We start from the raw sequence: 12378 nt of genomic DNA, 5'->3' as shown, positions 1-12378 counted from the left end.
CATGTAATAAACATTCAGACACAACATACTGGTACCCTGACTGGCTAACGGTTGACCAATTACCAGGCAGTTGCTAACGACAACCAACTCTAGTCTCTTTCACTGACACCTACGTCACTCACCACGCCAGACCCCACCTTTTAAAGCCATATAAACTCAAAGTCACAGAAAATGCAGTTTAGATGATGAACATGAGGATGGTGACTCCAAGTGGACAATAAAAATACCTGCACCTCACATGCACATAGCTCCAGCCCTAGTCTAGTGTGAGTGCACCCTGAGTGACAACAACACATGCAATTCTGGCCTAAGACTTCTTTTCCCAGTTTGGTATGTCAGTGACCACTGTTTCTGTCCATAGGCGGGCCGAGGGCCTGTGGACCTGGCCCCCGAGGCCCCATCCCAGTTGAGATCGTGAGGTACGGCGATGAAGACGCTAGGCCGGAGAAGAAGCAGGAGTCTTATCCGGAGTTGAAGGAGAAGCTCTGCGCTTCCGCAGATGGCGGCGGCCCAATCCCAGACTGTACGTTTACGTCGCTCCTCTTCGGCTAAATGGATCCCATTCTGTATTTTTTTTTCCATTATTCCTGTTTATTGTCTTACTTTGTAGGCCAGCGAGGTGCCCTTGGAGGAGCTGCTGGCTCTGTGTGGCTACGCGGTGCCTGATCCAGCCAAGCAGAGCTGTCACGTCACCACCGTTCTGCCAGACATGACTCTGGAGGAGGTGAGACCCCTCTCTCCTCCTCAGGCCAACAAAGCTTAAATAAATAATTAAAAAAATCCACACACCGCTGTCTATATTGCACCTCCAATGTTCCCTGTCTTCTCCAGAACCAGATCACTGAAGAAATCTTTGCTACAGCAGATGCAGTGGAGTCATCAGCTGATGATCTCACCCCCTCAGTCACCTCCAGCACCTCAGATCTGCTCCAGCAACACCTGCCTCGTGAGTTGCACAGCACAATGCCTTTTGCCTAATGTCGTGGGTACACAGACCAGGGGTTTTCCTGGTTCGAATTGAGACAAGTTACCATCTTTGTCATTCTGATGCCGTAACCCTAACGTCTCCCCCCTCCCCACACACACGCACACACACACACACCATGGCTAAAACAACTATTACTCCTATTTATTTATATTTTACTGTTCTTTTTCATGAATCATATTATATACTAAAATACAAACATAAAATACAGAAACCATGTTAATTAATATGTAAAGATGTTCATTTAACTATCATGTAATTCAGTGGTTTCCAAACTACGGCCCTGGGGCCATTTGTGGCCCACTGCCCTTTGTTTGTTTATTTTGTGACATGTCCTGAAAAAACATTTGATATGGCCTGCGATGCTTTTAACATAATAATCCAAAAATAGGTGTGAAAAAAGAGTGAATGTTGATAGAGTGGGTTGTTTGCGACATCTATATAGGTGCGATGCCCCTGACAACAACTACCGCTACTACTAATAATGCTAATGAATAGGTTTTATAAATACCTTTTCGATACTTTGATTTTCTAGATACTATTTACAACTCAAATCGGAATAAAATTACTTTTATGCATAACCGTAATGATTATTTACCATCACAACCAAAAATGGTTTGCTCCAATTTGCTCTGTGTCAAGTTTTTATTTGTAAACCTATCATATTACTACTCCTCCAGGAAACACTGCTTAAAAAATGGTCAGTTTCCTATGGATTGCTCTTGTTCCGGTTCTTAATGTGGAGATCTGCCCATGGTAAGGGGCAGATGCATTCTAGTGGGATACAGGGCCGCAAGCCACCTCAAAATCCTGAAAAATCCCAAATCATTTGCCTTAAACCTTTTAACTGAAAGCTGTGATGTAGCAGTAAACGCAATGTATAATTACTTGATAGACTGGTTTTAGCGTGTAATAAAATTAGAAGAATTTCTATGTGGCCCTTGCATCCTTAGATTTTTTTCAGTATGCAGCCCTCAGAGGAAAACGTTTTGACACCCCTGATGTAATTAAGTCATCAAAATAAGCCCAGCCCAAGTGCTTAGATAAACGAATGATGGGTTCATAGCTTGTGTGTTAAGGCCACTTTAGCTTGAGACAGTTTTGTATTATTTTGAAGCAGTCTTCCGGAGCGCTGTGGTCTAGGTCCACCTGTGCAGCAATAGCACACTGCAATGTTCTCCCTAAAAAAGTAAAAGCCCAATGAAGCAATTCAAGAAAACTTTTTTCATTTTTTTTTTACAATTTGTAGGTTGAAGTGTTACATATGCTATCTTCCTGAATGCAATTTGACTTACTGTATGGATAGGTGTCATTTCATGACGTTATAGGTGTCCTTTTAGGTATCCGGTCTTTTGCAAGTGACACAATGCACAGAACGGTACATGAACAAATGAATCTGGTTTTGACGTACTATGGAAGACATAGTACGTCAAAGCCAGATTAATTTGTTCATTCGCTCTGTGTTTTTGCCCAACTCTGTGTTGACCAACACACACATAAGGATTTACCATCGTAAATATTGGACGGGTTTAATATTTACGCTTGTCGGCCCGTGCTGTTTTCCGAGCAGACCGAGGGTGGAAAAATTACTCTTAACGCAGCCCGCACCACAGGGTAATCCCTCAGATTAATCCATCCATCCATTCTCTGAGCCGCTTCTCCTCACTAGGGTCGCGGGCGTGCTGGAGCCTATCCCAGCTATCATCGGGCAGGAGGCGGGGTACACCCTGAACTGGTTGCCAGCCAATCGCAGGGCACATATAAACAAACAACCAATCACACCTATGGGCAATTTAGAGTTGTCAATTAACCTACCATGCATGTTTTTGGGATGTGGGAGGAAACCGGAGTGCCCGGAGAAAACCCGCGCAGGCACGGGGAGAACAAGGAAACTCCACACAGGCGGGACCGGGGATTGAACCCGGGTCCTCAGAACTGTGAGGTTGACGCTCTAACCAGTCGTCCCCCGTAAATCTGACAATTAGACCTTTGCTGACTTTGATCGCAAGGGAAGGAAAATGTTCAAATTCAGCCCCATTGTAGACATGTGTGTACCTGGCTTACATCTGACATTAAATAACAAATCATTAAGAAGGATTCCAGAAGACAGACCTTTCTAATGTTCTGTTTCCTCTCAGATGGAAACAAAGACACATCCGTCTGCTCATCTGACGAGGAGTCCGACGATATCTCCCTTCCCTCCAACGAAGAACACAAGGTCAGTCCCCAACAGATTGAATCAGGCGCATTTTGCCATCACTGAAGCAGCCTGACACACATTTCTCTGACATGCTTCACCAGGAGATCATGGTTGGTTCCATGTACCAGGCAATAATCCCTCCACTCAGTCCATATACATACCAGGAACAAGGTAGGAACCTCTTACTTCTGCCATTCTTCCAAATCCTTATTTCTACATCTCTGGCATCCCTGTGACAAGCGTACAACAGTGAGGACCAGTTGCTGTGGAGACCAGGTGCTCTTCCGTTGCAGGAAGTGGAGGACTTCTTGTTGAATGTACAGAGGCCATGTGGCCAAGAGGGGGCAGTGTGCAAGCAAACACGTGCTGACACTGTCCGAGACAATGAGCAGGTACGATATAGTACACTTAATGTTGACATCTGTCCATTCACATACACACATAATGGTAACATTTGTCTGTCCACTCATATTTGGGCTCCGCAATTAGAATAAAAGCGACCCCTAATTTAAGATTTTAGGAGGCATGTAGCAAGTTTAGAGGTGCACACTGTAAATCGACCGAGTAAATATTCACATTTACGTTGATTTTCACTGTATTACTGATAATACACAGCCACTCATCACAAAAACAGAATTCGGTCGTTGTTCATCACCTACAACAAGAGCATGTGAAACCTGTAGATTCGTGCGATAACACCAAGACCCGCATCGTTAGCCATTGGCCAATCACAGTGGTCATTCGCCACAGCCACCCCAGGTCATTCCCATGCACATTTGTTCATTTGCATAGTGTAAATATACTAACTTTCATTTTACTGTGAAATGAGATATTTCAGAGACATACAGAAGCACTATGATTTTCCCAAACACACATTTACAGTATACACTATAATTATATGTGGTGGAAGTTTTATTTCCTTTTTTTTTTTTTAAATGTTTTAATTTTTTAAATAAGGAAGGCTTAGCAGTGAGAATGACCGACACTATCTAATTACAGTAAACGTCTTGGTCAGGCTTTTTGTGTGTGTGTGTGTGTCTGTGCTACCAGGCACTGTATGAACTGCTGAAATGCAACTTCAATGCAGAGGAAGCAGCGCGACGATTACATTTCAATGTGAAAGTGTTCATTGGTAAGACTTACTTTTGTATTCATGTCTTACGGCTGCAAAGCGAGTGCAATGCTTACTTGAAGAAAACATTGTGAAGAAAATGAAGAAAAAAAATATACTGGTGACTTTTATGATTGATTTTGAATGTTTTGCTTAATCTGATTTTGCTCATGCTCATCCCTTGTTTTTAGAACATCTGTGTGGCTGGAGCGAGGAGGAGTGTAGGAATTTTGAGCATGGCTATAAAGTTTATGGGAAAAACTTCCACCTCATTCAGGCTAATAAGGTAAGTGCTTCAAAGACAAGAGATGTTTATTCCTGACTTGCAAGGCCATTGCCAGGTCACATTTTTCAAAAGTTAAGCCACACCAGTACATATAGGGGTTTTCACATTCACATACACAGATAATGCAAACATCTTGGTGTCCATTCACATAAAGGCATAATGTTCAAATCAGACCTCAAGTACCACACAGCTGACAAAAACAAAAACTGCTTGTCCTCCATCCATCCATCCATTTTTCTACCGCTTATCCGAGGTCGGGTCGCCGGGGCATTAGCTTTAGCAGGGACGCCCAGACTTCCCTCTCCCCAGCCACTTCCTCCAGCTCTTCTGAGGGGATCCCGAGGAGTTTCCCAGGCCAGCCGAGAGACGTAGTCTCTCCAGCGTGTCCTGGGTCGTCCCCGGGGTCTCCTCCCGGTGGGACGTGCCCGGAACACCTCACCAGGGAGGCGTCCGGGAGGCATCTGAATCAGATGCCCCAGCCACCTCATCTGGCTCCTCTCGATGTGGAGGACCAGCGGCTCCACTCTGTGATCCTCCTGGATGACCGAGCTTCTCACCCTATCGCTAAGGGAGAGCCCGGGCACCCTGCGGAGGAAACACACACACGGACCCACAGCTCGTGACCATAGGTGAGGGTAGGAACGTAGATCGACCAGTAAATCGAGAGCTTCGCCTTTCGGCTTAGCTCCTTCTTTACCACAACGGACCGATACAAAGTCTGCATCACTGCAGACGCCGCACCGATGCACCTGTCGATCTCCCGTTCCAGTCTTCCCTCACTCGTGAACAAGACCCCAAGATACTTGAACTCCTCCACTTGGGGCAGGATCTCATCCCCGACTCGGAGACGGCACGCCACCCTTTTCCGACTGAGGACCATGGTCTCAGATTTGGAGGTGCTGATTCTCATCCCAGCCGCTTCACACTTGGCTGCGAATCGCTCCAGTGAGAGTTGGAGATCACGGCTTGATGAAGCGAACAGAACCACATCATCTGCAAAAAGCAGAGATGCAATTCTGAGGCCACCAAACCGGACCCCCTCTTCGCCTTGGCTGCGCCTAGAAATTCTGTCCATAAAAGTTATGAACAGAATCGGTGACAAAGGGCAGCCTTGACGAGTCCGACTTACTGCCGGCAATGTGGACCAAACTCTGACACCGGTCGTACAGGGACCGAACAGCCCGTATCAGGGGGATCGGTACCCCATACTCCCGAAGCACCCCCCACAGGACTCCCCGAGGGACACGGTCGAACACCTTCTCCAAGTCCGCAAAACACATGTAGACCCTCGAGGACCCTGCCAAGGGTGTAGAGCTGGTCCACTGTTCCACGGCCAGGATGAAAACCACACTGCTCCTCCTGAATCTGAGATTCGTCTTCCCGACGGACCCTCCTCTCCAGCACCCCTGAATAGACCTTACCAGGGAGGCTGAGGAGTGTGATCCCCCTGTAGTTGGAACACACCCTCCGGTCCCCCTTCTTAAAAAGGGGGCCCACCACCCCAGTCTGCCAATCCAGAGGCACTGTCCCCGATGTCCACGCGATGTTGCAGAGGCATATCAACCTGGTTGACTGCTTGTCCTGAGTCGGCGTAATAAACAGACTACCTTCTCCACAGGTAAGGACCCGCTCTGTGGGGGAGTGTGTGGCGTACTACTACATGTGGAAGAAGTCTGAACGGCATGACTACTTCACTCAACAAGCCACCAGGATCACTCGGAAGAAGTACACCTTGCAGTCAGGGAGCATGTGAGTTGTAATTAAACAACTGCTTGTCCAACTAATCCTCATGTAAAGTACATTCACCTTCATCTGAACTTTGACACTGATGTGCTTCCCTGTGTTTTATTTGGTACAGGGATGAGGGAGATCAGGACGGGTATGGTGGCGAGATGGAGCCAAGCAATAATTCAGCTGGCTTACTGTCTCGTAGTAGCGCCGCGGTCTCCGGAAAGCTGGCGCCTCCCTTGCCTCGGCAGTCGAGCCTGGAACTGGACAAACAAGGTGAAAATGGTGCTTATATTGAAAGAAAACTTCGCTGTAGGAAAAGTTACTGTCTCCGCCCACTTTATACAGTGTGTAAAACATTTACTTACAATGTCAGATGCATTACTATGCATCACGATGGATTTTATGATTTCATATTTTTTTTTTTACATTGAGCATTTGCTGTCTTCCGTTCTAAATCATTTACGTTTTTCCTTTTTCCATTCTCGTTTTGTGTCTGTCTGTGTGTGCGCATGCATGCATGGTTTACCCCTTTTTGACACGGCGCTCCAGAGGATGAGGGCCGCCCTCGGCGCAGACGGACCCCCCGCTTTCTCTTAAAGCCGTGACCTTGGTGTGGTCAGGCCTACAGAAAGCAGGCTGCAGCCTGCAGGTAAAGAAGGAGGGAGGCTTGTCGTCCTTGCTACTGTAGAACAAGACACTTGTTCATTCGGTTCCTCCTCTGTTTTTTTTTTTCTTTTGTTTTTTTCCCCCCCCTCAATGTGGTATCAGCTGCTACTCTATTGTACTGGGGCATCTCAATACATTTGAATATCATAGAAAATGTTGTTTATTTCAGTGGCGCAATTCAAGACGTTAAGGTTTTTATATAGATTCATTACAAAGAGAGGAAACTATTTCATTAGTTTATTTATCATTTTGTGTAGTTTACGGCTAACAAAAACATTTCAAGTAATTAGAATATTACATAAGAAACAATCAAACGGTTTTTGATGTAGAAACTAAGCAATAATTTGCCTTGTGAAAATGATTTTCCTATTTGTTTAATGAATGTTTGAGTTTTGCCTTTTCAATTGAACCACTGAAATAAATAAGCTTTTCTACCATATTCCAGTTTATTGCGATGCACCTGTATGTTTTCCAACCGCTAATATTGTCGCCATTGCTTCACTCCATTTTTCTTCATGATTTTTGAATCAGTTTCACTTGGATACATGGGAAGATCCACAAAAGGAAAAAATCTTAAGAGCCCATGCCCGAAGCGACGCAGGTAGTCTGCCATTTTAGTTGCCATTTGGGCCATTTCCACAGATCCTTCAAAGATGAATTTATCCGTTCAGAGAATTTAGTCAATCCTATTGGGAATATAAATAATAACTTGTTGTATGTGGCCCAAAGACAAGTTCATCAAATACATGAAGAAATCTTAACCTTCCCATGGAAAATTAATCTTTATAATTGCTATAGGTGCACATTGACTCCTTTTCTCTGCTGTAAAAGTGATGCGATGCTGTAATGGATGCACAAGTATTTCAAAGTTTCCCCCTGGCATGAGACAAGGAAGAAAATGCTGTCAATCTGCATAAAGTTACGGAGACAGGAATATATTTTTGATGTATTTTTTTACCATTTGAGTCACTATGACATCAATGCAACCCGTCCACCTCCCAGAGTCATAATGGCACCTCCCGTCTGTTCATAATCTTCCATTCACAGGGAAGTAGACTAACTAGCTAACTAGCTAGTTAATGAATAGTTGGACAAACTAAAACACAAATGGTGCTGTATTTTCATTCTTTAACTTTTATTAACAGTTTGACAGAGATGTGTGCTCCATTGAGTGTCTTTCTAGTTATATGAAGTCATTATGGCTTTGCTAAACAGCAAACCTAATGGCGGTTTGGTGACACTGACTTTTGCACAGTACTGTACAAAATCAGATTATGTCACCGCTCTAGAAAAGAAACTCCATCGTAGGAGGAGGATGCCCTGTATATCGTGGGATGATCAACTCTGATCTGCATTTATGTCAAATAGTGTTACATGGTAGCATCGGGACACAACGTAACCACTGAATTGGACAAAGACAAGTTGTACGGCATGGCACAGTGCTGCATGTTGACATTATCTCTCATTTCAGTCTTCTTTTCACATGACCATTCTCTGTTGACGAATCAATAGACAGTGTGTCTCTGTAGGCCCTTTTTTCTGCTTTCGCCTCAGCCTGTGCCTTTCAGACAGAACTCGCATAAGTGGGAGACAGTGCGCGTTCACACAGCATTTGCGGCTTCCTGAAATTATAATTAGATAACTGGGACCAGCATCTGGACAATTGCTTTCAACACAGAGGGGCGTGAGCCGTGAGTTTCGAGCGTTGCCCTATATACTCCAGTCGCACCTTCCTGCTTACACCACAGTTGGCGTTCCGCCGCTCATACTACGTTGGAAGCCGGCCAATTTGCGGCATTGACTTCAACTTGCATCAATATTTTACAGACAGTACCGTGAGGAACACAAGGCTGGTACCCCATCACTTTTAGCTACGGTACTATCCGTTTGGCACCGTTTACAATAGGGGCGGGCAAAGCTTTGTGCTAAAGGGCAGCATTGGATTATAGATATAGACAGATGCGGTTAAAAAAAAAAAAACGCTGAGCCTTGACTTGAGATTTTAATTCGTTCCATTGCCAAGCTCTTGAGTTACTCTATTTACTTGTGTACCAAGTGAATTTTACCCATTGAAATGACCTAAAGTGCCATTAATCTATTACAACCTCCCAAACCCCCATTTTTTTGATACATTTTTAATAGACAAATAGCACTTAATTGTCAACTATAAATATAAAAACATAACCAAACACAATAAAAGAGAATGTAACGAAATAAACTGGGCTTATAAAGGTTAACTGTGCCAAAAGACAGACACAAACACACAGAGTGGTATTCATGTGCTGAGTGACTGGCATCAGGAAGTCTGACTCCTGTTGCCCATTTACCATGCAGTTAGTGTGGTGTGAGTGCGTCTTCATCCTGCTTGCAAAAGGTGTCATTTTGTATTTGTTTTTGACTGTTTGTCGCGTTCAATAAACGGCTGAATCAGCGGCTGTCGCTCTTTATTTATTTTTTTTAACTCTACTTGAGCGCAGGCATATCTGAAGCTTGCTCATAATACAACTTTTGTCTTGCTGCACAAAGCAAAAAACTGACCTGTCGATGGCTCGTGACTTAAAATCTGAGGCACCCTTAAGTCAGGATACCACTGTAAATAAAATGTGTTGCAATGCTAAAATCATTCTCGTTTCAATTGTATATATGGAATTAATTTAATTAGAAGCAATTATTGAATAATATAATGTTTTAAACATGTAAATGCTACTAGTAAAAAAAATGGAATGGAAGGAAATAAACTACAATTAATCCAACAAATATTACCTTGAGCCTTAACAATCAATCTGTGTGCTAGATTAGAGAACGGGGCAGCCTGTGCGTGGCCCTCGGGCCGTACCTTACCCACCCTTGATCTACAACCTTCAACAATGGAACAGTGCTCACAAAATTGCTAAAATAAAAGTTGCCTGTACATGTTGTGTCATCACAATGAGTAGTATTCTGATGACATTTTGGTATCTCTCTTCCCATGACGTGTGTAGCTGGAGAACTGCTGACGGGGCTGTCAGAGATGCGCGGCGACGGCTATCCTCAGAACCTGTTTGCCCGCCCCTTCGCTCTGCCTGTCTTGTCGGATCAGGGGGATCGCCTCTCAGGCTGCGACGCAGGTCCGATCCAACTCCAAGACCGTCAGCGCCCACCGGGCTTCTTCCAGTTCCACATGCGCCACGGTCCTTTTATCCCCGAGGACTGTGACACAGCAGGTGATGTGATTGACTCCCCCGTCGCCTGCGGGTGGGACTTCACCTGCTGCGTGCCGGCTCTCCCCCACCTAATGACCTCATGTCCGGCTTGTCTGCATTTATCCCCCTGCTGCACTGCCCTCCCTTCCAGTGAAAGCACTTGGGAAAATCCTAATTGAATAGAGATGTGTTCTTAGACTGATAAAAGCAAGCAGAACATATTTTTTTTTTTAAATACCAAAATACCCTCACGGCTACTTTGAAGCAGTATGAGTGGCGCAAACTCTGCTTGTTGCTGCTGTAAGGCCTTTTACACAAAACATCTCTTTATTTCAACACAAACATCCTCTACGCCACAGGTGTCAAACTCCCGGGGGCCAAATCTGGCCCGCCAAGTCATTTCATCTGGCCCGCGAAAGCAAATCAGCTGTGTCAACTTCCATGATTCTTGCTCAAATTCTCATAAAATAATAATAAATAGTATCATTGAGAGCCTTTTCTGTTTACAGTAAATTGAACAATAGTTGAGCAAACTATTATCCTTGACTTCTGATTTCTAAACTAGGTATCCATCAATTTGTTGTGTGTATGTAATAATATTATGAGGTGACTAAACATTTATATGGTTTCACGGTCAACGGCCCTCTTAGGGAAACCGTGACGACAATGTTGCCCGCGACAAAAAAAAAGAGTTTGACTCACCTGCTCTACGCTGTCATCCACTCACTCTCCTTCTGTCTGTTCTGTGTTTGCTTGTGCTTTCCTCTGCCGTTTTGTCGCGGCACACGAGCCAAATGCCATCGAGAGCTACATGAACTGGTTTAAATAAAGGTTCAATTCATAAAAATAAATGTAGATTATTTTACACTATAATAGTCCGGTTTAAGAACGAGCCTAAAATATTCCCTGCAGTATATAGCTGTGCCTAGCTCATTAGGATGGATTACTGTATACCCAGGGATTAAGTGAATTTGATTTATGAGGACATTTTGAAGAATGTCATATATTAAATCCTGTTTCAGCTTCTAATCAGGGTCAAGATTAAGTCTTTGGTTTCTCTGGACATCAAAGTGTGGCATCCTAGATAACTGATTAATGATGTCCATTGTGATTACCACAAACCTTGACTTTTTATTTTCCATCGATGGTCATTTGATGGTTTCATATAATGCTTTGCAGAACTATTGGGACATTGATTTTAGTGATTATTCTTGTTTTAACTGACCATCACTTCATGTTTTAATGTAGTCCCATTCTGGATCTGAAGGAGCAAAGCAAGTGTTTCAGGAAGTGGAACAACTTTATTGGTTGTTTGCATAACACCGTGTCATCTTCGATCGCCTCTATTTATTTGTTATTCATCCCTATGTGCACGTGTTTGAGGTCTTCCCGTAATTGCAGCGAAGCGAGCCAGATTGATGTTTGCGTTTACACGAAGGAGGTGATGGACAAGGCCTGTTGTGAACAGGAATGTTTCTTTTAATTTCACATTTTGTTTTTGGGAATGTATGTATTGTCCTGCCCCGTTTTTTTTTTGTTGATAATTATTATATTTTGTAAAAATAAAATAATTATAATAAATGATTAAACAAAACAGTTGTGGAATATTCCTTTTTTTTCTTTAAATAGCAAGAAGCTTAATATCCTAAAATGGAAGACAGTGTTGTTACAGTGCATTCATTGTTTTGCCAAGATTATTTCCCCATTTTTAGCAAGCGCTGCAGAAGACAGTTGAGCGTAAGCAGATCATGTGTCAATCAAATTTTGCAGCCAGAGCAACTTTACGAGTGAGATGAGTCGGTGTGCAACAAAATTTAGTGGAACCACATGTAAATCAAACTGTTTACAGTAACTTTGCCAGGGAATATGTACGAGGCAGGCAAGCGATGCAAAAAAAAAAGATTTTCAGAAAAGGCCTTATTATGAGTGCAGCGAGTGTGTGTGTGAGGCAAGCAAGCGGTGAGGAAGACACTTCACAAGTAATTAGTCAAAGCTATTATGCGCTAATTAGTTTCAGCACTGTTAATTCGGTTCAGATCCAATTCCTCTACTTTGTCATAAGTGAAGCTTGTTGTTACTGGAAAATCCCAAAAGGGGGCAGAAAAAATACATTCAAAATTGATTACTATACTGAAACCGTTTGAATGTAAGCAATATTTCATTTAACCAGCATAATTGATCTGCTTAATGTATTTTACTTTTGTCTTGACAGAAGTG

General features: G+C 43.5%; 1 protein-coding gene across 2 annotated transcripts; it reads left to right on the top strand.

Moving 5' to 3' along the window:
• Nucleotides 1-361: 361 nt before the first annotated feature.
• mier2 (mesoderm induction early response 1, family member 2) lies at nucleotides 362-11719 on the top strand. 2 transcript variants are annotated; one of them, XM_061779846.1, is made up of 12 exons: nucleotides 362-523; nucleotides 611-724; nucleotides 832-946; nucleotides 3124-3203; nucleotides 3287-3356; nucleotides 3426-3577; nucleotides 4236-4317; nucleotides 4488-4582; nucleotides 6201-6331; nucleotides 6441-6586; nucleotides 6863-6962; nucleotides 9961-10099. In XM_061779846.1, the coding sequence occupies exons 1-11, from the start codon at nucleotides 500-502 to the stop codon at nucleotides 6916-6918; spliced, it is 1065 nt and encodes a 354-aa protein (XP_061635830.1). In that variant the 5' UTR covers nucleotides 362-499; the 3' UTR covers nucleotides 6919-6962; nucleotides 9961-10099. The 2 variants fall into 2 exon arrangements, with proteins under 2 accessions (XP_061635830.1, XP_061635829.1); XM_061779845.1 differs by lacking the exon at nucleotides 6863-6962 and having other exon boundaries at nucleotides 9961-11719.
• The last annotated feature ends 659 nt before the right edge of the window (nucleotides 11720-12378 follow it).

The sequence above is a fragment of the Phyllopteryx taeniolatus genome, chromosome 7, assembly GCF_024500385.1.
Source record: "Phyllopteryx taeniolatus isolate TA_2022b chromosome 7, UOR_Ptae_1.2, whole genome shotgun sequence".
Taxonomy (NCBI): domain Eukaryota; kingdom Metazoa; phylum Chordata; class Actinopteri; order Syngnathiformes; family Syngnathidae; genus Phyllopteryx; species Phyllopteryx taeniolatus.
The sequence above is the reverse complement of the archived record's forward strand: the minus strand, read 5'-3'. Positions and strand labels throughout refer to the sequence as shown.

Coding starts and splice junctions, on each gene's coding strand:
- mier2 (XM_061779845.1), top strand. CDS start 500: ATGGCGGCGGCCCAATCCCAGACT. Junction 4,318..4,487: donor CAATGTGAAAGTGTTCATTG/GTAAGACTTACT, acceptor CCTTGTTTTTAG/AACATCTGTGTGGCTGGAGC. Junction 4,583..6,200: donor ACCTCATTCAGGCTAATAAG/GTAAGTGCTTCA, acceptor CCTTCTCCACAG/GTAAGGACCCGCTCTGTGGG.